The sequence below is a fragment of the Crocuta crocuta genome, unplaced genomic scaffold (assembly GCF_008692635.1).
Source record: "Crocuta crocuta isolate KB4526 unplaced genomic scaffold, BGI_CrCroc_1.0 scaffold7, whole genome shotgun sequence".
Lineage (NCBI taxonomy): Eukaryota > Metazoa > Chordata > Mammalia > Carnivora > Hyaenidae > Crocuta > Crocuta crocuta.
In genome coordinates this window covers 529,810-554,758 of record NW_027531904.1, presented here as the reverse complement: position 1 = coordinate 554,758, position 24,949 = coordinate 529,810, and the positions used below count along the sequence as shown (strand labels likewise).

The 24,949-nt window shown below is 40.6% G+C and overlaps 1 protein-coding gene across 2 annotated transcripts in view; it reads left to right on the top strand.

The window, feature by feature from the left end:
* Positions 1 to 24,949, top strand: part of CHD2 (chromodomain helicase DNA binding protein 2) — a 121,744-nt gene that overhangs the window by 63,498 nt on the left and 33,297 nt on the right. For both annotated transcript variants that reach the window (XM_077774385.1, XM_077774384.1), the window contains 12 exons: positions 1,723 to 1,911; positions 3,551 to 3,713; positions 4,482 to 4,634; positions 6,791 to 6,862; positions 10,556 to 10,705; positions 11,768 to 11,916; positions 12,934 to 13,030; positions 13,457 to 13,549; positions 16,080 to 16,250; positions 17,398 to 17,573; positions 22,722 to 22,763; positions 24,058 to 24,197. In XM_077774385.1, coding sequence (XP_077630511.1) covers positions 1,723 to 1,911; positions 3,551 to 3,713; positions 4,482 to 4,634; positions 6,791 to 6,862; positions 10,556 to 10,705; positions 11,768 to 11,916; positions 12,934 to 13,030; positions 13,457 to 13,549; positions 16,080 to 16,250; positions 17,398 to 17,573; positions 22,722 to 22,763; positions 24,058 to 24,197 — 1,595 coding nt within the window. The remainder of the gene's footprint in view (positions 1 to 1,722; positions 1,912 to 3,550; positions 3,714 to 4,481; positions 4,635 to 6,790; positions 6,863 to 10,555; positions 10,706 to 11,767; positions 11,917 to 12,933; positions 13,031 to 13,456; positions 13,550 to 16,079; positions 16,251 to 17,397; positions 17,574 to 22,721; positions 22,764 to 24,057; positions 24,198 to 24,949) is intronic.

Below are 24,949 nucleotides of genomic sequence, written 5' to 3'. Positions count from 1 at the left end.
TTCTACCCCAAAAGATCTTTTTGCCCACTTCCCTGAGGATGGCTGTTTTGTTCATTCCGAGGTGTTACTGAGGTAGATGTTGACCCACCTTGGAGTCCCTGATGAAACGTGTGGCCATTTAGAAATGGCAGCACACGGGGCACCTGGGTGGCTTAGTCAGTTAAGCGTCCGACTTTCGCTTAGGTCATGATCTCGTGGTTCGTGGGTTCGGGCCCCGCGTCGGGCTCTGTGCTGACTGCCAGCTCAGAGCCTGGAGCCTGTTTCAGTCTGTGACTCTCTCTCTCTCTGACCCTCCCCTGCTCACGCTGTCTCTCTCCTAGAAATAAATAAAAACATTAAAAAAAAAAAAAAAGAAAGAAATGGCAGCACACTCTGTTGGTGGTACACACAAGCAGTGCTGGCATTTGCTCTCTGACTTTCCATCTTATCAGAGAGCAGTTATTTTTGAGTCTTAACAGAGTTCCAGAAAATGTTGAGCTATTCTTTATTCCGGGACGTGACTGGCCTCAGCAGAGGAGGGCTCCCTGGTGTCAGAGGGCACACCATGCAGCAGTGACTGACTGAGCTCCTGGTGCTAGGCTCGGCCAGTGGCATGCTTTCCTCTACTGAACTTCATTCTGCACACGGAACCCAGCTAGCTCCTCCAAGCACATCATTGTCTTTCTGGTGGAAAGACAATGCACGTCTTTCAGTCCTCATGAAATAAATTTCCTTCATTTCTTGGCTTATTTTTGAAAGAAATCTGTTCACAGTGTCCTATTCTGGACTTCTGCCACAGACCCTTTAGTAATCCAAGATGATTGAATTAAGATTGAAACACGAGGAGCTTTCCTCTAGAGAGTTGAGGCAGAATTATTATGGTGACAAATTTAACTTATTAAAAAAGTTTTTTTAGTGTTTATTTTTGAGAGAGAGTGGGAGAGGGGCAGAGAGAGAGAGGGGGACAGAGGTTCCAAAGCAAGCTCTGAGCTGAGAGCAGACAACCTGATATGGGACTCAAACTCCTGAACCATGAGATCATGACCTGAGCCCAAGTTGGACACTTAACTGACTGAGTCACCCAGGCACCCCTAAATTTTGGAATTTATTATTAATAGAATTTGTGTCCCTAAGTTCTAATATAATTAAATTGGTACCACTTGTATCACTGTTTTTATTTAGGGGCCATAGTCTTGTTTACTGTCATTATAAATCCAATACCTTTTTAATCTATGAACAATGAAGATTATTGATGGAAATTATGTAACTGACTTTTACCTTTGAGCAGTGACAGCTATAATATTGCCACTAATGATTCTCTTACCTTTGAATTTGTTTTCCCAAGAAATTGCAGCTTATTAAAAGATAGCTTATTAGTTTTCCTGCTGAACATTTCATAACAGTAACTTACGTATACTTAGATACTCATTGCATGTCATATAGAAGTGTCTTGTGAACTCTAGATCCAGTCTAAGATTTGGAACCCAGTATATCCAGTGTAGACACATTGGATTGATTCAGTGGGTTTTCCCTTTCCTTATTGTTTTCCCCTCTCTTGTATTCCTGAGCTAGTGACTGATAAAATTTATCTTTCCTTAGAGGGAAGAGCCTTTATTTGTTTGGTGTTTGTTCACAGACTTTTTTTTTCCATTTAGTTAATTGAAATATCAGCTCGAAAAAATGCTGTTTTTTTTTCTTTTTTTGGTTGCTTCTGTGATGAACGCTGTCCTGTTTTATTTTCAGGTTTGAATTCTGGGAAGATTTTGAAGAGGACCACGGGAAAGGAAGGGAAAACGGCTATCAGAGTCTCCATAAGGTGCTGGAGCCCTTCCTCCTCCGTAGGGTCAAAAAGGATGTGGAGAAGTCCCTTCCTGCCAAAGTGGAACAGATCCTCAGGGTGGAGATGTCTGCTCTTCAGAAACAGTATTACAAGTAAGTTACGGGCTGGGTCAGGCCTCAGTGGGATTAACGTCAGTATGAACAAGCCACAAGATAGACAGTTGACTGCTTTTTACAGTGATGCATCAACACAGATTTGAGAAGCAGTATGTTCACGGTTAGAAAGAGGAAGTTTTATTGTCCTTTCTTATTTGAGTGAGAATTGGCATAGCACTTTTCATTATGTGGGTGGTCTGAAGTGTAGGTTAAATCTTAGTGCTGATCCTCCTCCAATAAACAGGCATATTTCACTCATTCATGTATTTCTTTTCTGCTGTTCATTCAATCAGTTGTTAAGATTCTACAATGTGGCAGGCATTGTGCTAGGTTCTGGGAGTACGACGATGAGAGGAACACGTTCCTACCCAAAGTGTTGCTTGGTAGGGAAGACAGAGTAGAGACAAGTGGCTAAAACATAAAACAGTGTTGTTTAGTAACTGAGGCAGATGCAGGGGGCTGTGCAAGTTCAGAAGGAAAGGTGCTCCCCTCTGTGCTGACAGGGTAAATTGCTCTCCTTTCTGGCACCCCAAGTGGCCCTGCCAGGTATGGACTTGGTTTAGGTTACATTGATTTTAAGGTAAAATGCTGGGTTTGGGACAGGGGGTAGTATATAATAATGTGCTTGTCATGGGCTTTAGTTTTGATGATTTAAAGTTGAATCTGGAATAATTGTAACTAATTATGTACCATGAAAATATAGTGTTCTAAGGTTAAAGGTCTGGTAATCTCTGTAATAATAATCTATGCTTTTTTGTTTGTTTTGTTTTTTTATTAAAACATTTTTTTAAATGTTTTATTTTTGAAAAAAGAGAGTGTGAGTGGGGGAGGGGCAGAGAGAGAGGGAGACATAGAATCTGAAGCAGGCTGCAGGCTCTGAGTTGTCAGCACAGAGCCCCACGTGGGGTTCAAACTCATGGCCCGTGAGATCATGACCTGAGCTGAAGTCGAACGTTTAACTGACTCATCCACCCAGGTGCCCCCGCCCTGCTTGTTTTTAATGCAACCAAATAGAAATGGAATTTTAATTGTAAAAAATTACTATCTGACTCTTTTGCCTAACACTACCTTGACTTTTAAAAATCTTTTTATTCTGGGAAATCTCTGCTGTGTACATAAATAGAATAGGAGGTATTCATGTACCCTGAGTCAACCCAGTTTCCATTACCCACTTACGGCCAGCTTCAGTTCTCCTATGTCTTCATTTGCACCCCCCATTTCTGCCCCTAGATCGTTTGAAACTTGGTTCAGGTACTTATCGAATTAGACAACTTATTTCTGTTTTTATGTTGTGATAAAGAATGCTTTGGTGACCATCCTTGTTTCATATATGTGTGTATATGTGCATATATTTCACTGTTACTTCTTTTTAATTTTTCTGTGTTCGGTCAGGTTGAAATGCCCAGTAGAACGTATTTACCCAGTAGTTAACACTCTGAACCAGGCTAAAGCTGTGTGTGGTCCTCATTGGGTGGCAGGGGATGTAAAATAAAATATCCCTCCATGCTTTCTAATGGTCCTAGGTCTTTTTTGTTTTTATCTTTAAAAACAGTAACTCCACTCTCTCTTATTATCTTCCGATGCCTCTGAGTCTCTCTTTCTTTGAATTGAGTGATGTCATTATTTTAATTTGCAGATGGATTCTGACCAGGAATTACAAGGCTCTTGCCAAGGGAACACGAGGCAGCACGTCTGGTTTCCTGAACATTGTGATGGAATTGAAAAAATGCTGCAACCACTGCTACCTGATTAAACCCCCTGAAGACAGCGAGCGAGAGAATGGGCAGGAGGTTCTCCTGGTGTGTGGCCACCTTGTTCATAATTAAGTCTTCAAGCGCTTCGGTGTCCATAGGTGCTTTTTATCAAAGTCTTTTCTTTCTTCCTCTGATGACTCTTCACAGAGCATCAAAAGAAACTTTAAAAACAGATGAGGAAAGTTAAATAGGACAAGTATGGAAAGTATAATATTGCAGATAAATTAGGTGAAGAGCCTTTCTGGGAGTTACTTGTCAGCCAGACTACAGGGAGTTTCAGTAAGCTTAAAGATGAGTTTAAATTTTATTTATTTTGAGCAAGAGAAAGAAAAATCCTGTGAGAGCAGGGGCAGGGCAGGGAGAGAGAGAGGTAAAAAGAGAGGATAGAAAGCGTGCTCTATGCTGTCAGCACTGAGCCCAACTCAGAGCTCAGTCCCACAAACCATGAGATCGTGACCTGAGCCAAAATCAAGAGTTGGATGTTAAACTGATTGAGCTGCTCAGATGCCCCTAAAGATGATTTTAAAAATAGGAACTCTTCAGGGTGCCTGGGTGGCTCAGTTGGTTAAGCATCCAACTTTGTGTCAGGTAATGAGCTCACAGTTCATGGGTTCTATGCTGACAGCTCAGAGCCTGGAGCCTGCTTCAGAGTCTGTGTCTCCCTTGCTGTTTGCCCCTCCCCTGCTCAATTTCTGTCTCTCAAAAATAAATGTTAAAAAAAATTAAAAATAAAAATAAGAACTTTTCATGATTGAGGGCAAATTGAAGTATGGGTTGGAGTGTGATGATTGGAATGTCTTTTTAAATCTCCAGTCCCTGATCAGGAGCAGTGGGAAGCTGATTCTATTAGATAAACTGTTGACAAGACTTCGAGAAAGGGGGAATAGAGTCCTTATCTTCTCCCAGATGGTCAGAATGTTGGACATCCTGGCTGAGTACCTGACTATCAAGCACTATCCTTTCCAGGTAAGCATGTTCAGGAATTAGAGCCCCTGCCTGCCTCTGTTCCTCTGGCTTATGTGATTTGCTTGTTAAATTATCCTCAAGTTGGGAAACAAGTTTTCCAGCTGGAAACAAATTGAGATTAAGGTTCTAGGAGGGTCTTTATGTTACTTCCATATCTTTAAGTTACCCTGGAATGAAAATGATCATGTGAGGTCATTCTGTTTTGGCAGTAAGGAGGGGGGTAGTAGAGGAAAAGCAGGCAAGAGAAAAGTGTGTCAGATGGTTTCTTATGGCTCCCTGTCTGGGGTAATAGTAGGAGGAAGGAGTGAGGACCTAATTACATAAGTCCAATTCTTGGGAGGAAAGAAAGAGGTTATAGTTCTGTGTGTTCATTGCAGAGGAAGCCGACCCTGGTTGTGAGGCTGGGACTCAGAGGAGCAGCGTATGTGAAAAGCTTGCTGGGCCCTGAAGCAGGTGGCCCCCTCTTCTCTGTGGGATTGTTACTGTGGATTTTTGTCTTCACTCAGTTCTCTCCTACCAGATAAGGAGCAAAACAAGAGGGAAATGAGTTTCTTCCGCACAATATTTTTTTAGGTATTAGACTGTGTGAAACTTCTCTCTGATATATTTATGGAAGTGTGTGCTATTTATCTTGACTTTTGCCATAACCTTTAAGTGCTTTGATTTTTAAGATTTTCTGGAAAATATTCTTTCTTTAACTTTCAGTGGATGGACTCTCCAACCTGTGTTATTAGGCTGGTATTGAAGAAACTTGGAGCTAGTGATTGTTTCCTAAGAAGGCCAAGCTTTAAATTCACTAACAGATTGTCTTTCAAAGTGCCCTGAAAGGTGTTATCATATCCACAATACCTTGTGTGGTCTTTCAGCAGCTGTCTTAGAATATGGTTTAATACTGTAGTAACTATTTCAAAGATCAGCACGCTGAGTATGGACAGTTACCTCTCAGTGTGTCTGATCTCTGTGAGCTTTCAGGTCAAGCTCATCATTTGATATCAAGTAAAATAAAAATGCATTTCTTTTCTCCGAAGGGAATGTTAGACTAGAGTCCACTTGGGTCTGGCATGTCTGCTGTTTTCTATTTATTGGAATTTTAAAGGAGAGCATTTGGGTTTTCTGATTTCGAATATAGGCTCCGAACTTGCCATTTAAACATACCTTTGGGCTAAGGCTTTGAGCAGAGTTGGTAAGTCAGAAAGGAGAAAGAGGGTTCCCACGTGTGATTTGACATGTGTTCCCATGGCTCTGGGTCTGGTCAGCAGAGCTCTGAGCTGGGGTGGTGTAGGTCCTTCCACGGACTATGTCCCCAGCCACTTGCCCATCGCTGGCCAATTGACATCATCTCTTGGGTCAGTTTGTGAAATGAGGTGCTTTGTTCATCTCAAGTGGTGATTGTGAGGGGAAGACATGAACATGATTTTAAAGAGTAAGAAATAAATGCTCTATGTGTACAGATGACAGGTGACGATTCTCAAGTATTTTTTTGACATCCGGTTTTCTGTGGTGACATTGGGATCTAGAACTGACATGTACTCTAATAAAAGAACTAGTTAATGCCAGAGGCTCTCTTGGTTTGGCTGCTTAAACATTTTGCTCTGACTTCAGAGTTTAATTTTTGGAAAAGCTGAGTTATATGATCAACTTAATTTTAACAATATTAATGTTATGGCAAAATGTTTCCAGACAGAATTGTGTAAATAATATTTTGGTTTGTGTAGCACTTAATAACTGTGCACCTCGTGGTCGCATTAGCCAAAAGGGTCATTTTCTGTATGAGCTAGTCATTAGGTGACCAGTGGTATGGTGTAATCTCTTCAGTACCCACAGACACACAGCTTCTGAAAGAAGAAATATAGCTTCTGAATACACTTTGAGTATTGCCATCTTTCTCCTATAGGCCCTAGCAGCCATTCTGATCCTTGGATCAACCTAGATAGCCCTTTGAATCCAAAGTTTCTGACCTTGAGTCTGTAACTGGAGAGCTTGGGCAGTAGGATGTGCCGCCGAAGCACAGTCCCCTAACAGCACATTGCCAGTGCGTTCCGGTTATTTTTACTGAGCGGGTGATGTTGGAGTGATAAAGGTTGCGAGTCTGGTGTTCTGTTCCGAGTGTAGCTGATCTTCCTACCTTATGATTTTCCTGTGGTTTATTTTTACAGCGTCTGGATGGTTCCATCAAGGGAGAAATCCGAAAACAGGCACTGGACCACTTCAATGCAGATGGGTCTGAGGTATACCATGCATGGCTTTGTTATTTCGGCAGCTTGGGCTTTGTGTCCAGAGGAAAGCCTTTCTGGCTTAATAGATTTCATTTCAGAATCAATTCACTCTGAAATTCTCCTGTTTTGAGAATGGAAAGAGAAATCACTAATATAAAAGATGCCTATTAATTTTGTTGTTTGTTATTCCAGAAAAGCAGATGCATGCTTGTTTATCTTCCCTGGTCTGGATTACTGACAGTAGTTCTAATATGAACTGAGCGTTCTCTAGTTGCTTCCAGATAGCAAATTTCTGGGCCTGGGAGAGCGGCAGGGCAAGGGTTAGGGAAGGCTGGCCTGTAGGATTAATTTTGACATGTATGTTACATCAGAAGGTTCTGATCTGTACTTTTTTGGTGACTCAGTCTTGAAAAGTACATTTACCAGGTCTCATATTTGTTGGATTGCTGGTACAATATGGCTTAAATTCTGTTGTCCAGCTTGATTTGCATTCTTAAGTATTTTGGTTTTAAGGCACACATAGAAGGGCTGTTTAGGAAGTTAGAAACCATGGTAATAGTGTAGTTTGTGCCTATCAAACTGTTAAATGCTGTGGGATTTGAGAGAAGTCAGGGAGAAGAGGTTTAGTGGAGATAACAGTGCAGCCCCGTGTGCAGATAAAGGCAGCAGCGGAGACAGAAGAGGAAGTAGTGTTTCGGAGAGAGCATGAGTGCTTCTGAAGCCTGGGCCACTACTTTGTGTAGATAGAACAGACTAAACGTTCTGCTTGCTTTTGATTTTTTTCAAGTCAGGTATTTTAAATTGAAGCGTCATGCATATAAAAAAGTACACACATTTTGCCGTGCCTGGTTGGTTAAGCATCTGACTTTAGCTCAAGTCATAGTCTTATGATTTGTGAGTTTGAATTCTGCATTGGACTCCATGCTGGCAGTGCGCTCTCGCTCTCTTAATAAATAAATAAATAATAAAAGTACACACATTTTAAGTATAAAGTTTCATGGATGTTTACAAAGTGAAAACATCCATGTAACTATCACCAAGAACAAGAAATAAAACATGACTTTGGAGTTTTAAAGAGTTCTCTTAGGGAGCACCTGGCTGGCTTAGTCGGTTAAGCGTCTGACTTCAGCTCAAGTCATGATCTCACGGTTTGTGGGTTCGAGCCCCGTGTCGGGCTCTGTGCTGGCAGCCAGGTCAGAGCCTGGAGCCTGTTTCAGATTCTCTATCTTTCTCTCTCTGACCCTCCCCTGCTCGCTTGCTCGCTCGCTCTCTCTCTCTCTCTCTCTAAGAAATTTAAAAAAAAAATTTAAAAAAGAAAACAAAAAAACCAAAGCTATAAAAAGTTCTCTTAGGTCTTTTTTTTCTGTTTAAATTTTTGTTAACAACATTCTGTTTTCTAAAGAGCTTTAAAAATTCTTAGTGTCTGTTCCTCCAAAATGGTATGTCTTCTGCCTCTAGAATTGCATGTCATAGGGGCGCCTGGGTGGCTCAGCCAGTTAGGCGTCCGACTTCAGCTCAGGTCATGATCTCGCAATTCGTGGGTTCAAGCCCCACGTCGGGCTCTTTGCTGACAGCTCAGAGCCTGGAACCTGCTTCAGATTCTGTGTCTCCCTCTCTCTGCCCCTCTCCCACTCATGCTCTGTCTCTCTCTGTCTCAAAAATAAATAAACTATGAAAAAAAAAAATAATTGCATATCATAGTCCTAGTTAAGACTATTGTATTTTGGCTTCTTTAGCCCAAACTGTTAGTGGATTAAATGCAGTAATCTCCACACAGCAAACACTAGCCTCATTGCCTGACACATAGCAAGGACTCCCTAAAAGCTATTTTTATTATTTAGTATTTATTGAAATTGGTTTTGTGTCCCCTGCTCTTATAAAAAAAAAATAGTATGAGGGTTGCCTGGGTGGCTGAGTCAATCATCTGACTCTTGATTTTGGCTCAGGTAATGATCTCATCGTTCATGAGATCGAACCCTACATTGGGCTGTGTGCTGACAGCCTGGAGCCTACTTGGGATTTTCTCTCCCTCTCTCTCTGCCCCTTCCCTGCTTGTACCTTCTCTCTCAAATAAATCAACAATAAAAAAAAAAGGTAGTATGAATGTTTCATGTTACTCTTTCTCAGAGAAAAGCTAAAGTTGTGTTTCTTTTCTTTAATAATTCTTTACCCCATGGCTGTATATAGAATACAGGTTATCTACTACATATTTGGGTGTGTTTCCATTCATAATGGATGTCACTGATTATTTCTCTGTATGTTTACCTAATTGGGATCCTTTTGTATATAGTTGTCACTTTTCATTCAAAATTCTACTGTGAGCATTTTTCCCATGTCATTAAAGATTAAGAACAATTAATTTTTAGTATTTTCTCATGCTTATACCATTATTTATGAAACCTAATGATTAAACCTAATCACTTACTTTGATGTTTTTGGATGTTTAGTCAAGAGTGTATGAGCATTTTAAAAAGGTTTCTGATATACTTTGCTACACTTTCCAAAACCCTTTATATTCATACTCCTTGTATATGAATATTTCCACTTCATGTCACCCCTAGCAGCACTGAATTTTGTTGAGTTTCACTCTTCAGTGTGATAGTAGACACAAATAACATATTATTCATATTATCTTTGATAGAGAACATTGTTTTCTATGATTAATTCAGACCCTGGATTTTATTTGGTTTCTGTAAATCAGAGTGTGGTGTGTCGCTTATTATTTATACCAAGCATCATAAAGTGTGTGCCTCCGCACAGCTGTTGATTAGTCTTTATTGGGATTGTTTAAAGTTCTTCTGAGACCGCCATCTCCATTTTTATTTTTATGGCTGAATGCTGGTGAGGGTCATTTAATTAGACTGTGGAGAGCTTTTCGTTGTGTCTTTGTATATTAATACACCCATTTATCAAAATGTAACTCAGAACTACCAGTTTTTTAGTGTCACTTGTGTGCCAAAAAGGTGTCAGTCTTTGACATACATGATCAAATGCCCTAAAAATAGAAACCTGGTTGGCTTTCTTTTCTTCTGACTTCTGTGATTTATTCTCTGCCTCCTGACTCATATTTTCTGAGCTCTCAGGTGCAGGCAGGTATCTGTGCCTGCTCAGGCTCTTCTTGCTGTGGAAACACGCATGTCAGCACCTGAGTCTTGTCCTGCACGTGCCTCTTCAGCCACACATGCTCTGGTTGTCCCTGCGTGTGTGCTGTGCTGACTGGGGGTCGTGTGCTGCTTGCCAGTTGTGACACACACCGTCTGTCGGTGCAGTGTCGCTGTGTTCCTCACCCCCTAACAGTAAAGTCTCCTTGCTTACACCGATGCCTTCCGTGACATAGTTCACCTTTCCCCAGAAAATGAGTGTCTAGGCAACTTGCTGGAATTATGCCCTTGTTAACAAAGTTCTCTGGGTTTTGTTAACTGCTCGTAACACTAGTTTTAGCCAGGAGAGAACACTAATCCTTTGGTTCTGGTTGCCTTATCAGAATCGACTTTACTCCTTAGTGTACCGCACTGACTCTTTCTGCTTAATGAAACGAAAATTCACCATCAAGTCCCTGACATTCTTGTCACCTCCATAAAGTGTGTCCATCATATCTCACTTTTCTTCACACCTGCAGGGGTTTCCAGGTATAAGGGCTTATTGGACTATGAAACTGTTTCTGAGAAGGCCACTGCATAAAGTAGTGTATTGCATTGTGTACAGGACTTCTGTTTCCTGCTCTCGACAAGGGCTGGTGGCCTGGGAATCAACCTGGCTTCGGCAGACACGGTCGTCATCTTTGACTCTGACTGGAACCCCCAGAACGACTTGCAGGCACAAGCCCGAGCTCACAGAATTGGTCAGAAGAAGCAGGTTAGTGGAGAGACACCGTCTGGAGATGGTTCGCGGGGGGCAGAATGGCGGGGGGAGTGTTAGCCCTTCCAGGATGTTTGCAAAATGCTTTTTTTCCTGTTTTGCTTTCATTTCCTTGAGGGTAGATGCCTGCCTGTTAATTAGTACAGAGAAGGTATCTAAGGTATCTTTGGGGCTAAGATGAACTTCTTAGGCAACTATTCTCTTTTGGTGTTTGAAAAGTACATCACGAGTGGCTTTCAGATTTACCCCAGGAAAGAGATATGATGAACAGATTTAGAACTGAAATTTTTCTCTATTTTAATATGGGTAAGTTGTTAAATAATCTAATGTTCACTCTGAGCTATGTTGGAAAAGTACATGCTTGTTTTTGTTTTTTTTGTGTTTGAGACTTCATGCACTACTCTGCACTAGTATTGGGTAATGCGTCAAGTTTATATTTGGCCAACGTTCACTTTTGGTGAAATTTTTCATCAGTGAAACTGGTTATTCTTTAGCAAGATTTTTATCATTAGAATAGGCTATAATAACAGTTCTTTTTTTTTAACGTTTTATTTATTTCAGAGAGAGAGCGTGAGCAGGGGAGGGTCACAGAGAGAGGGAGACACAGAATCTGAGAGAGAGAGAGAGCTAGCAAGCAGGGGAGGGTCAGAGAGAGAGGGAGAAACAGAATCCGAAGCAGGCTCCAGGCTCTGAGCTTGCTGTCAGCACAGAGCCTGATGCGTGACTCGAACCCATGAACCGTGAAATCATGACCTGAGCTGAAGTCAGACGCTTAACCAACTGAGCCGCCCAGGCGCCCCAATAACAGTTCTTTAGAGGCAGTTTTAGTTAAGATTTTAACCGGTCACAGTAAAAATAGTACATCTCCTTAAGCCACCTGTTTGGATGGATGGCTTATAGTCATTTCTGGTAGAGATAATAAATCTTTCTTAATTCTTCATTTTGGCTTTAGACAGAGGTAATTTGTGTGTGTGTGTGTGTGTGTGTGTGTGAGAGAGAGAGAGAGAGAGAGAGAGAGAGTGAGTTCTGGTATAAACATAACATTTCCTTTTTCTGTAGGTAAATATTTATCGCTTGGTTACAAAGGGGACTGTGGAGGAGGAGATCATTGAACGGGCCAAAAAGAAGATGGTGTTGGACCATCTGGTAATTCAGCGCATGGATACCACTGGACGGACGGTTCTAGAAAACAACTCAGGAAGGTCCAAGTAAGTGTCAGAAAGACAGAGGAGGTGGTCAGAGCCACACTGATTTTACATCAACATTTGATAGAATTCATCTTTCTAATAGGATTCTCTACAACTGATGTTATCTATTACTTACCTAGAAAAGGCCAATTCAAGACCACAAGATGTCATTTTCATTTTTTAAATTTCCTTTTTCCCTCTCAGCCCTGTGCTCTTGTGCTCTCCCTCTGTCTTGCCCATCTCTCTTGCCTTTTGCTTTTTGGCACCACATGTGACATTTGACATAGCAGCAGTGGCAGCCGCGTGCCCCTCCATCATACTTTCATCCCAGTGCACAATCTCCTTAAATTTTAGTAGTAAGAATCTGACAGGTTCTTACTGTCAACTCAGCGGAGTTGGCCGCTGTTTACCATTGGTGAAAAATGTGTGGAGATTGTTAAAAGGTCTAGAAGGAAGATAGTCCAATTTCAGTTGACTTTATTTAGGAGCACAGTTATTTCTCTGATTGAGTTTATTCCATTTTGACCAAATTGCTAACTGTCTTCTGAGGCTGCCCTGCAGGCTCTGTCACAAGTAGAAGTCAAATGAGCCCTTCCCTAAAAAGAATATTTTCAGATCATTTTCCACTCAAGAGGAACCTAAATGGAAAAAGCTTGGTTCTTTTATTTTGGACCAAAGATGAGAAGGTTGAAAATTCTAGGTAAACGATAACTTTGAGTCAAAGGACAAAGAGGAAAAAAAAACAACCCAAAACCTCTCTTCTTTCATGTTGTAATTATGTTTCTTGCTTAACCCTGTAATGGATGAGCCGTCAGGAAAATAATTCATCTCCTAGTCTGCTGCTAGGTGAGCTCTACCAACACAGACTTAGCCTGGGGTAAGAAAAATGAAATCTTTGAAAGATCATTTTTCTTGGGGCAGAATTTATACTTTCACCAGTAATTTGACTCCTTTATGAAGGGTAGCTATTTTATAGTAGAATTCCATAGAGGTTATTTGACATACCTAAGAGATTACAACTACATTTTACTTCTACAGCTCAAATCCTTTTAATAAGGAAGAGTTGACAGCTATTTTGAAATTTGGAGCAGAGGATCTCTTCAAAGAACTTGAAGGGGAGGAGTCAGAGCCTCAGGTAATTAACAATGAGGAAAAAACTTTTTTGACAAGCATCTGTGGGAGTCTGAATTTTTCTGGAAGCAGATTTTGTGTCTGTGTTAGAGGCTTTTATAAAGAATAATAATTACTTGAAGGATATAGTTTCTTTTTTTTATAGAGCTCAAAGCTGTCACTAAATAAAATAGGAAAAATAAGAAAAGTATTTTAGGATTCTGTCTTTACTCTTTTTAATTCCAGTTTTATTTCCTGTAATTTCCTATGTTTATCTTGTCATTTGTACAAATAATAGTTTGAGACATTAGAGGTAAAAGATATAAACCTGAGTACTGTAAAGGTAAATGCAGTATGAGAAAGGAGAGCTGATTTATTTGCACCAAACATCTGCAGTCCATGCTGATCACTGTTGCCCCTTTACCGTATTGTATTGTTGATGTCTCTTTAGGAAATGGACATAGATGAAATTTTACGCTTGGCTGAAACTAGAGAGAATGAAGTGTCAACAAGTGCGACAGATGAGCTTCTGTCACAGTTTAAGGTATGAAAATTATTGTGGGAGGGAGTCCTCTGCATTGATTTATTAACTATTAATAACTATTAGTACTTCTGTGTGCAAGGCGCTCTATGTTTACCTCAGTTGACTCTCTTTCTTCTCCTGAGTTCCAAGTGTGCTGTGAGTATAGATTCAGTTTTCTGTGTGGAGGTGGTCACTTACGTGGTCTGTCCTGCCCAGAGTCAGTGGATGAAGAAAAGCTGGTGAAGGGGGCTAAGAATATGCGTTGGTGAGATAGGTGGAGAAGGAGATAGTGTGGAGCTCTGGAAAATGTGGAGGGGGTTGTGGGAGAGACATTAATAGAATCAGATGACAAAAGAGGTCAAAGGTATGAAACAGAAGGTGACAGAATGCTCTTGATGACTTGGTGGGGTTTTTTTTCTCAAGAACAATATGGAGTGGTATCTGATACAACAAAATTAAATGAGATCAGGTCTGAGTGCAGAAGCTGAGCACGAGATGAACATGAGGTGGCAGCATTGAATATAGACTTAATTTAAAAGCTTATAAAGGGTACAGTGAAGGTGATTTGTGAGGACAGAGGAGTCCGGGAAGGCAAGGGTTTTGAAAGATGTTATGTTACTAGGTTGAGGAAGGTGCTTGAGAATAGAGAGATATTGGAAGTTCTAAGGAAAGAAGGAAAATTTGATAGCACATTGCCTTAGAAGAGAGTGGAAGGGATATAATCAAAAACACGGGTGGTGGAGTTGGCCTTCAAAAGAAAAAGTATACTTCAGGGAATAGGAGGGAGAGAAGATGTGGGATTCCTTCCTTGGTGACTGTTATTACCAGTAAGTAAAGAAAGTAGAAATGATTTGGGTCAGCCATGGATGGGGCCAAGAGTTAATGGGAGGAACTGAAGGGAATGAGCTGAATTTAGAAGATAGGACTTCACGTTGGAGCCAGTCAGTAGGGTCATATGACTTCCTCCAGCAATACTTGAGTTCAGAAGGATTGGTTCATTCAGTGGTCGCAAGGTGGGAGATTGGCTTGGGATACTGAGGATCATCCATGTGGCAAAGGTTTCAAATTCAAGTGAGAACATGGTTGAAAGGATTGGCTATGGGCTGGTTCCATACAGGTTAGAGAAGCAGGGGAGACATAAAGGTTCCAGTGATGTTTAAGTGCAGTACAGTCTTTAGGATTGTGAGAAAGATGGGTGAAGTGTTTGGAAAGGGGCACTATTGTGTGATGAGGTCCAAGGTTGGCCACAGGTAGAAGTTGTCTCAGAGGAAGAACACAGAAGGAAATGAATAAACCAAAAATATGTAGGATCAGAGTAAGTGTGTTTGAGGTTCAAGGTGAATAATTACTGTTTGTAATGGACTCCACTTCTATGGCTTACTCTTCCCTTTTATAGAGAAGTAATCTTCATTATGATGTTTTGGTCAGAATATGGGATTATTTAGGCATAACAATTTCTGTATATTAATAAGTTAATCAGAAGTGGTCAGCACATTATTGGTGACTCTTGCCTTTCTAAAGCCCTTTTGGCTGATAGATTTCAGTACTTGGTTAAGTGATTTGATTAACAGTAAGAGTCTGTCTATATATACTAGGGACTTTTTTTTTATTTCTGGAGTGCTTCAACTAAATTGACTATGTTTTACCCACAAATCCTTTTTTATATGAATTTAACATGTACTTGATTATTGCCTTAAAGACTAGATGGGAATGAGTAAAAGGATGAGGAGCCTGTGTGCAGGGCTTGCCCAGCACTGCTCAGAGGCTGGCCAGAGCTGGTAGATGTGTCTGTGTGTAGCCACAGTCTGAGTCTTTGAAATGCATATACTTAGATGTTTTCTTTCTGGCATACATATATACATATACATGTATATTTATACATATGCATGTACATATGTACAAATTGATGCCAGATAGTAAATATTTGATATGTCGTAAATGGAACATTCGTAAATGGAACAGGTTTGTTTGAATTTTTTTGTGTTTTGTGTTCTCATTTTCATTTCTGAGAGGAAAGGGCACTTATGAGTATATGAAATCGTTACATATTTTTAGTTTCTATACTTCTGATAAAAATGAATAAGGCAGCTAGTTGGGTATTAATTGCTACTGCTTTGAATTATGCATTATTCCAATGAGCACTATTTAGTAGCAATTTAAATTTCAGAACTGTAAGTTCATAATGGATTGGTATTAAGTATTCAGCAATGTAAATAACTCTAAATTTTTGAATTAGTATCATATTTATTAGAAAATGTGTATGATTTAACAACAGATCTTTGCATAAAACTTCTAAGACAATTTATATCTTTATATCTGTTTCCCTATTAGTAATATTTCTGATGAACTTGAGGGTTTGGCAAGATGAGTTGGGGAGGATAAGGGAGAGATTAGCAGATTATTAATTATCTGATTACGTAATATCACAGGAGTTCTGAAATTACAGCATCTTATTTAGATTAAAAATGCTGGGTGAGTTGGTGGTTTAGCAGATGGTGTTTGGGAAATAGGGAAATGTCAGTCAGACAATGAGTTGTCCATTTGTTTTAAGGTTGCCAACTTTGCAACAATGGAAGATGAAGAAGAGCTAGAAGAGCGGCCTCACAAGGACTGGGATGAGATCATTCCAGAGGAACAGAGGAAAAAAGTCGAGGAGGAAGAGCGTCAGAAGGAGCTTGAAGAAATTTATATGCTGCCTCGAATTCGGAGTTCCACTAAAAAGGTGATCAAGTGAGATCAAGATAGGAAATTACTTTTTATTCTGCAAAGTACTAATTATTAAATTACTGTGGAAGTACTGATTATTCAAGGAAAGAGGCTTTACCTTGTCTTGACAAGGGAGGCATCTCTTATAACAAACCCCAGAGGAAGAGCGCTGTGCGTTGCTCGTGAGTGCGCCAGTTTGACATTGATCTTTATGAACCGGTTCTTTGTGAGATGGATGGATGGGATTGCAGTTTGGCAGAAATCTGCATTTTCCTGTTGAGATTAGAACCAGTAATCCTAACAATGTGTTTCTAATTGACTGTGCCTTTGACTTTTAGGGCCACCCTCTTTTTGCCTTTAAGTGTTCATGGTACTTGGTATAAATACTTCGTAAGAGATTATATAATTGTAAACAAAGAACAAATACATACTTCACAGCTTGTAAAGCACCATTACAAGCTCCATCTAATTTAATTGTTACAACAACATTGATGTAGGTAGAATAAGTTTTGTTTATGTTTTTGTTTTTTTTTAATTTCTGAGAGAGAGAGAGAGAGAGAGAGAGAGAGAAAGACAGCATGAACAGGGCAGGGTCAGAGAGAGAGGGAGACAGAGAATCTGAAACAGGCTCCAGGCTCTGATCTAGCTGTCAGCATAGAGCCCGACGTGGGGCTTGAACCCACGAACTGTGAGATCATGACCTGAGCCAAAGTCAGACACTTAACCGGTTGACTGAGCCACCCAGGCGCCCCTAGAGTAAGTTTTATTAGCCAGTTTGTTGGACATAGTAGATTTGCCTAAGATCATAGCAAATCAGTATTAGTAATAATAATTGATTGAGCACTAATTGTGTGCCAGGCATGGTCGTGCTGTTGTGCCTATTGACTCCTTTAAATCTTCATGGAAACCCAAATAAGAGGAAGTAAACAAGAACCTACAGTTCAAATAGTTTTATTCCAGTTCACGTACCATTTCTGGATATGTGAATATCCCAAGCAGATCTTCCTTCATGACATGACATCTGTCTCCTTATTTTCTTAAAGGAAAATTGATGTGTTTGATAGGATGAAAAGTTCTGGGTACTAAAGAATTAAGATGGGCTGGCTTTGGTCTTTTGAGCTCTTGTGTCTGGCGCTTGCTACAATGTGACTTTGCCTTTTCAGGCTCAGACAAATGACAGTGACTCTGACACTGAGTCTAAGAGACAGGCCCAGAGATCCTCTGCCTCCGAGAGCGAGACCGATGACTCTGATGATGACAAGAAGCCAAAGCGCAGGGGGCGCCCGCGAAGCGTTCGGAAGGACCTTGTCGAGGGATTTACCGATGCAGAGATCCGAAGGTTGGTGGAGGCTCTGCTGCCTCTCGCTCGAGTGTGTTTGGAGGGTGTGCTGTGAGCCGTGGGCTGCTGGGATTCCTGGCATTTAAGATCGGGCGGGCGGAGGCTGACCCCTACAAGGAAGGCAGGAGATGGAACCCTTCCCTGAATCTCCAGGATGGTTCTTCCCTCTCCAGGGTTTCCTCGTTTGAGCGCTCTCTTGTTGGCTGCTCAGCTCTTTTTATTTTTCTCCTCTGAGAATTTTCACAAGGGATGTCCAGCCAAGAGAAAAGAGATTATTGGAGGTAAACTTGGGCTGAGCCTTTCATTTTTTTTGTTTTTATTTAAGAGTAGGCATACAGGGGCGCCTGGGTGGCTCAGGCGGTTACGCATCTGACTCTCGGTTGCTGCAGCCCGGCATACTGTTTCTGCATCCTGTCTCGCTGGTGATCTGTGTCCACACTTACCCGCACATTTGTTGCTAATGTAATTCACACACATCTGCCCTCCAAAAATGCTTTTCCCACTTTTCATGATGTTTTTTATTTTAGGCTGAAGAAAATAGTAAGAAGATAATTATATCAACTAGTCTTTCCAAGTTAATATTTAAACTGTGAGGTCTTTATTTTCCCCCAATTGTTATAACTATCCCTTCTTTCTGTTTATTATGGAACGGTGTAAATATATGCAAACATTGGTAGAAGAGAGTATATGTTCTCTCATACTTCCGTTGTTATCCTCATCACTGTTTGGAATTTGTAGGTGGTCTTCTGTGTCTGCCTCACGTCCTCTTGTGTCCCACCTTCAGTATTATTTTGAAAAGAATGGGGGTCGCCTGGGGGGCTCAGTCGGTTAAGCATGCAGCTTTGGCTCAGGTCATGATCTCAGGGTTTGTGAGTTTGAGCCCTGCTTGGTGCTCTCTGCTGTCAGTACAGAGTTTGCTTCAGATCCTCTGTCTCCCCCTTCTTCCCCTCCCCTGCTCATGCTCTCTTTTTCAAAAATAGTAAATAAATAAATTTTAAGTAAAAGAATGTATTCTGCTGTCGTTGGACACAATGTTCTACAGAAGTTTGTTACGCCTGTTTGTTTCCATGTTGTGTGAGTCTTTCATTTCCTTACTGATCTGCATGAATTAGTCCTTTTATCATAAGATGTTCTCTGTCTCTCTTTTTATTTTTTGTCTCTTATAATAATTTTTTTCCTTAAGTTTATTTTTAAAAACCTGATTCTAGGAGCGACTAGGTGGCTCAGTTGGTTAAGCGTCTGGCTCTGGTTTCAGCTCAGGTCATGATCTTGTGGGTTTGTGAGTGTGAGCTGCTTGTCCTCTCTGCTGATCAAACGGAGCTTGCTTAGAGTCTCTCTCTCTCTCCCTCCTTCTCTGCCCCTCCCCAACTTGCACGCGCACACGCTCTCTCTCTCTCTTTCTTTCTCATAAATAAATAAAATAAAAATGTGATACTAGTGTTGCCACTTCAGCTCCTTTTTGATATTGTATGCACATTATCTTTTTCTATCATTTTTACTTCGGTATGATGTCTTTGAATCTAGCTGTGTCTCTCTTTTTTTTTTTTATGTTTTATTTATTTCTAGGAGAGAGAGAGAGAGACAGCGTGAGCAGGGGAGGGTCAGAGACAGAGGGAGTCACAGACTCTGAAACAGGCTCCAGGCCCTGAGCTGGCAATCAGCACAGAGCCCGACGCGGGGCTCGAACCCACGAACCGCGAGATCATGACCTAAGCAAAAGTCGGACGCTTAACCGACTAAGCCATCCAGGCGCCCATAGCTGTGTCTCTTATAGACAGTATATAGTTCTTTCATTTTTAAAAAAAATCTATTCTTTCAATTTCTTCCTTTTGATTGGAGTCTTTAATTGTATTTGCATTTCATGTTATTGAGAAGATAGAATTTATGTCTGCATTTTGCTGTTTGTTTATGTCTTACGACTTTTTTTTTCCTTATTCCTAGGACTACCAACTTTTGTGTTATATAGGTGTTTTTTAGTATATCATTTTAATTCCCTATTTCTTTGTATTTCTTATAATTTTCCTAGATAGTTTCTTTTACTGTATTTTCAGAGTTATTTTCTTAGTGGTTGCCTTGGAGATTATAATTAGTACTTTAACTTGAAACGGTTTTGTTTGGGTTATCATCAACTTAATTCCAATGCTGTCTTAAAGTTTTACTCCAATATAGCTTCATTCCTTATCCCTCTTCTGTGCTGTTATTGTCAAACAAGTTATATTTTTACATGTTATAAACCCATTAACACAGTTTTATAATCATTGCTTTATGCAGTTATTTTAAAGAATCAGCTGGTGGGGTGTGCACCTGAGTGGCTCAGTTGGATAAGCGTCTGATTCTTTCTTTTTTTTAATTTTTTTAAATGTTTATTTATATTTAAGAGAGAGAGAGAGAGACAGTGAGAGCCAGGGAGGGGCAGAGAGAGAGGGAGACACAGAATGTGAAGCAGGGTCCAGGCTCCAAACTGTCAGCACAAAGCCCAATATGGGGCCTGAACCCACAAACCGTGAGATCATGACCTGAGCCAGGTGCTTAATTGACTGAACCACCCTGGTGCCCCAGATAAGTGTCCATTTCTTGATTCCAGCTCAGGTCATAATCTCATGAGCCATAAGGTTATGTCAGGTTCTGCACCCACTTGAGATTCTCTCCCTCTATCTCTCTGACCATCTCCCACTCATGGTTGCTCTCTCTCTCAAATAAAACTTAAGAACGAACGAATGAATGAATGAATGAATAAAATCAGATGGGAGGAGAAAAGTGTTACAATTAAAAATATATTTATGCTCTTGTTCTGTTTATTTATCTAGTTGCTCTTTGTGAGGCTCTTAGGTCTTTGTGTGGATTTGAGTTACTGTTTAGTGTCCTTTCATTTCTGCATGAGGACTCTTTAGTATTTCTTTTAAGGCTAGTCTGGTAGCAACAGATTCTCTATTTTTATTTATTTCAGAATGGCCAAATTTCTTGTTTGTTTTGGAAGTCCAACTTTTCCTACTTCTGGACTTCCTCGGACAATTTTCATTGACTGCTTTTTTTTTTTTTGCACATAGGCTCTCCTTTTTTGTTTCTTTGTGTTTTCCACATTTTTTTTTGTTGTTGTTAAAAACTGGACATTGTAAGTAGTATAATGTGGCAAGTCTGGAAATCAGATTTCCCTTGACAGCCAGAGTTGGTTGTGTTTGCTGTTTACTTTTTGTTCATTTAGTAAGTTTCCCGGACTAGTTCTGTGAAGTCTGTATTTTTTGTCATGTTCAAATGTTGAAGTCTTTGCTTATTTAGCTTAGCCATTAGCTAATGATTGGACAGATTTCTTCAAATGCCTTGAGCCAGTAAGTCTACCAGCCTTCACGGGAGAGCTCTGTGTGTAGATTGAGGGCCTGTTTTCAGTGCTCTGGCAGCCAGTGTACAATTCTGCCTTTTTCAGTTCTTGCTTGTACAGAGCCATGGGCCAGCTGGAGGTGAGAGATTAACAACTTCTCAGTTCTTGCATGCAATAGCCCTGCACACGTGTGAGTTTATGGATTCTCAGGAATATGTCAGTGTTTCAAAGTACCCTATAGACATTCCCATCAGTTTTTCCTTTTGGTCATCCTGTTGATATCCCAAACTGGGAATGATGCCTTAAGCAGTTGTGGTCTTAAACCTTTGCCTCCAGTTGTTTTCGCCACTGAACCGTGGACAATGCTCTTCACAGACAGTTAGGTCAAGTAAAGCAAGCCTGAGGGTGGAGTTCCTCGGGGTGCTGTCTATTCTTGTGGAAAAGAGTTTTGGGGTATTTCCATACCTGTTCTGTCTCCGCCAGTGGCTGCCATGCCACTGCTTTGGACAGCATTGTAGTTGCAAAGGTAGTGGTTTTCAAAGCTGTCACAGAGGTTGGAGAGAGGAGCATGGGAATAGACCCATGCAAGTAAAAATGCCAGAGAACTTTCAGTTCTTCTGAGATCCAGCCATTTTCTTGAGCAAATGTTCCTTAGACAGTTGCAAGCCTTTGGTTAATTTCCAGAGTTGTAACCGAGTGATCTTGACAATATTTTGCCAGTGTTCTTATTGCTTTTACGGAGGAGCAGATTTTCAGAGGATGTTACTCTGCCATTCCAGAAATGCTTCTCCCTCAGAGTACTATTTTGAAGTAATTCCCAAACATCATGTTATTTCATACGTAAAATATTACAGTAGAAATTAAGGAGAATTGTAGAGTTGAGGGATAATCTTCATGTTCATTTTCCCATGTGTAATACTTTCCTAATCCTTGTACCCATGCTGTTCCAGTAGTATTGTTTCTCAGCTCTTGTCTTCCTCATTCCCATGCCTGTTTTCTTTGGTCACTGCGTTCTCGAAGCCCATTTATTGCCCCCACCCCCGCTGCCGTTGTATCTCATCTTACACTCTTTCCTAACCAGATGATTTTAGTGATGTGACAGATGACGGTGAGGACTATGATGTATCATGAGATCCTGCTTTCTAGTGACAGTGCTAGTGGTTAGCTGTCAGGAGGGGAACAGATGACGTGTGAGCTGACCTCGAATACAGTTTAGGGTAGAGATTTGTGGAAGGATCGATTGGATTTTTGTTTGCAGACAAGGTTGGGCAGGAGGAGTCAGTAGAGTTTGCAAAATAGTTTTGCCTAAGAACTTTTAAATCCTGTATTTATTTTACTTTGCCTTGTTCCCAGAAGTATTTGAGGCAGTCTTAAAAATCTTACAGTTGTGTTATCAACCGGAAAATAATAAAAAACATTACTGTGTGGAATCGATAGTAACAGTATTGGACTGAATAGAGTGGTTAACCATATTGGGGTCTTATCACAAGAGTTGTGGTGGTTGAATCATTTATTCCATATTGAACTCCACAAACTTGTACCTTTTACAAAGGATATTATTAGAGTTAGGTCACTGTTCTCTGTTATGTCCCTTCAATTTCTTGCTCAGTCACGAAAGTAAGATTGATTTTTGCTTTGACATTTTTAGCACTCATTATTTTCAGTTGACAAGTTTCAGAGTCATTCAGCACTCTTTTAGTTAGTGGCACTTGCCAGGATTGGATTCAGTCTGTTTTGACAGTGTGTGTGACGTATTTTATCACAGGATGCGTTGTCTTTGCATCAGCAGAGCTAAAAGTCTCTTTTTAAATCTGTTTTATTGATCCTCTTAGGTTCATCAAGGCATATAAGAAGTTTGGTCTCCCTCTTGAACGGTAAGCTCCTTATCCACCTGTTTTTTATTATGTAGTAAGGTTTTTTGGGGTGGGGTGGTACTCTCCATTTAATACTAATGCTAAGAACATTTTCCTAGAAACATTCTTTTACACGTACATGTGTGTTGTGTGATTGTACATGGCTTTTTGGGGAGGGATGACAAAGATGACCGTCTATCTGTACAGAGATTTTGCTGGAATGGAAGATGAAGCAAGTATATTCAAAACTGTAATACAAAGAAATCATTTCCAGAAGAAATGTTCACGTAATTCCATTTGAAAGAATACATGTAACTATTTGCATCCTAGTTCTTATTTAGTAATGTAAATTTGTGATTTTGTAGTCTTCTACTTCTTAATTAGGGTGTCATGAGGATTAAATGCAAATAGCTTAATACCTTGCCAATTTTAACTTACTAAAGGGTTGGCTGTCCTTACTATTTTACTATTTTACAAGCATTCTGAAAATGAACTCACAAGTTGGATTTCAACAAAAGACCATTTCAAGCTAGTTTAGTACTTTGTCCAGAATTAGCAATATATCCTATAAATAATAGTACTGATTTGAAGGGAATACCAGATATCTTTCTTTTACTCCTGATAAACTTCTGGAATAGAAGAACATCACAAGCCTGTGTGTTTTGTTTTGTCCTGTCCATTTGGAGAGCAAGCAATGATGTGTAGCAGTAGCAACAGTGAAACCGAGAGAGTCAGGTGCACCTTCCCAGGATTGTTGCTGATCCTGCAGGACAGAATGCTGGTCTTTGAGCTCATTACCATAAAAACCACCAGGGTCTGGAAAAGTGTATCTGGCTCCTTTCGGCAGACTGATTTTTAGATGTTGGCGTATTTGCGTGCTTCATGTGAGATTAGTGAAACATATTGGAGCAGTAACTGTACTTTGCTTCTGGGAATATTGTAATGAATGGGGAGAAGGGCTGGAGAAAGGATTGTGAGCATAAAGCAGCATGCAGATTTATCACTTGACCTGATACCATTGTCAGACAGCTCATCTAGTTAGTAAAGGAAGCCGACTCCTTTTCCCTGTGTTTTTTTAAATTACTTTGTTTTGTGGACTACTCCAAGGCACAGTTCTTAATGATGCAAAATGAATACATTAGCCCTGGGTCACTGTTGGAGGGCTTTTGGTTGGAGCCTTGGCATGACCAGTGAGGGAAAGGAGAGAAAGATGTCTTCGCAGGAGCAAACATGTAGGAGACCAGGTGGTATCTCATGTGACATTAGAACAGTGGGCACAGGGCATTGATGTGTCCCCATGTCTGTCCTTCCTCAGGCTGGAGTGCATAGCCCGTGATGCAGAGCTGGTAGATAAGTCTGTAGCGGATCTGAAACGCCTGGGTGAGCTGATTCACAACAGCTGTGTATCAGCAATGCAGGAGTATGAAGAACAGCTGAAAGAAAATGCCAGCGAGGGTAAGTCTGCGAGCCCCGACCCGTGGTTCTCCTGGACCCGGCATTTGGGAAGGGAATTCTGCTAAGGGGCTGTTTTTGGAAGAACAGACTTCTATCCCATGCATCCCTAATCCTTTGAGGTGTGTATTCTGACCTGCCTTTCTGTGAGCTCAACGTTGTGAGATCCCAGAGCTCGACTTACAAATGAAGTTGATTTGTAGAAGGTGGAGAGTAATGAACAGTGTGAGTGGTTTCTTCTGATGTTGCTCCAGAAACCTTAGATTCGTGTTAATGCTGTAAAAGTTCTGAGTGGGCAGAGCTGAGTGGACACATCTGTATTTCGGCTGCAAATGAGGACGTTGTCAACAACAAGCATCTCTCAGTATCTGGGATATGCAGACATGAGTTGTGGTGTGGCAAACTTAAAGGATTTAGAGAATTAGAATAAATAAAATATGAGATGAATATTGTAAACATTATTGTTACAGTGAGATTTTTGTGCCACTAGAATTTGTTATAATTATGCCTGACAAGTTATACCCTCTCAACGGGTCTCATTTGCTGGGAGTAAGGGTGCCAGCCACAGATGATTACCGTGTCATCCCATACCTGTAAAGTGCTTATTAGCATGGTGTCTGCCTTGCAGTGTTAGCCAAGATGAGCGAAGAGGTATTTGTGCTTTAGATTTGTTTAAGGATATTATTGAAACTAGTGAAATTTTAAAATGTCTTCAGTTAGATGGGGCGCCTGGTTGGTCAGTTAAGCGTCCAACT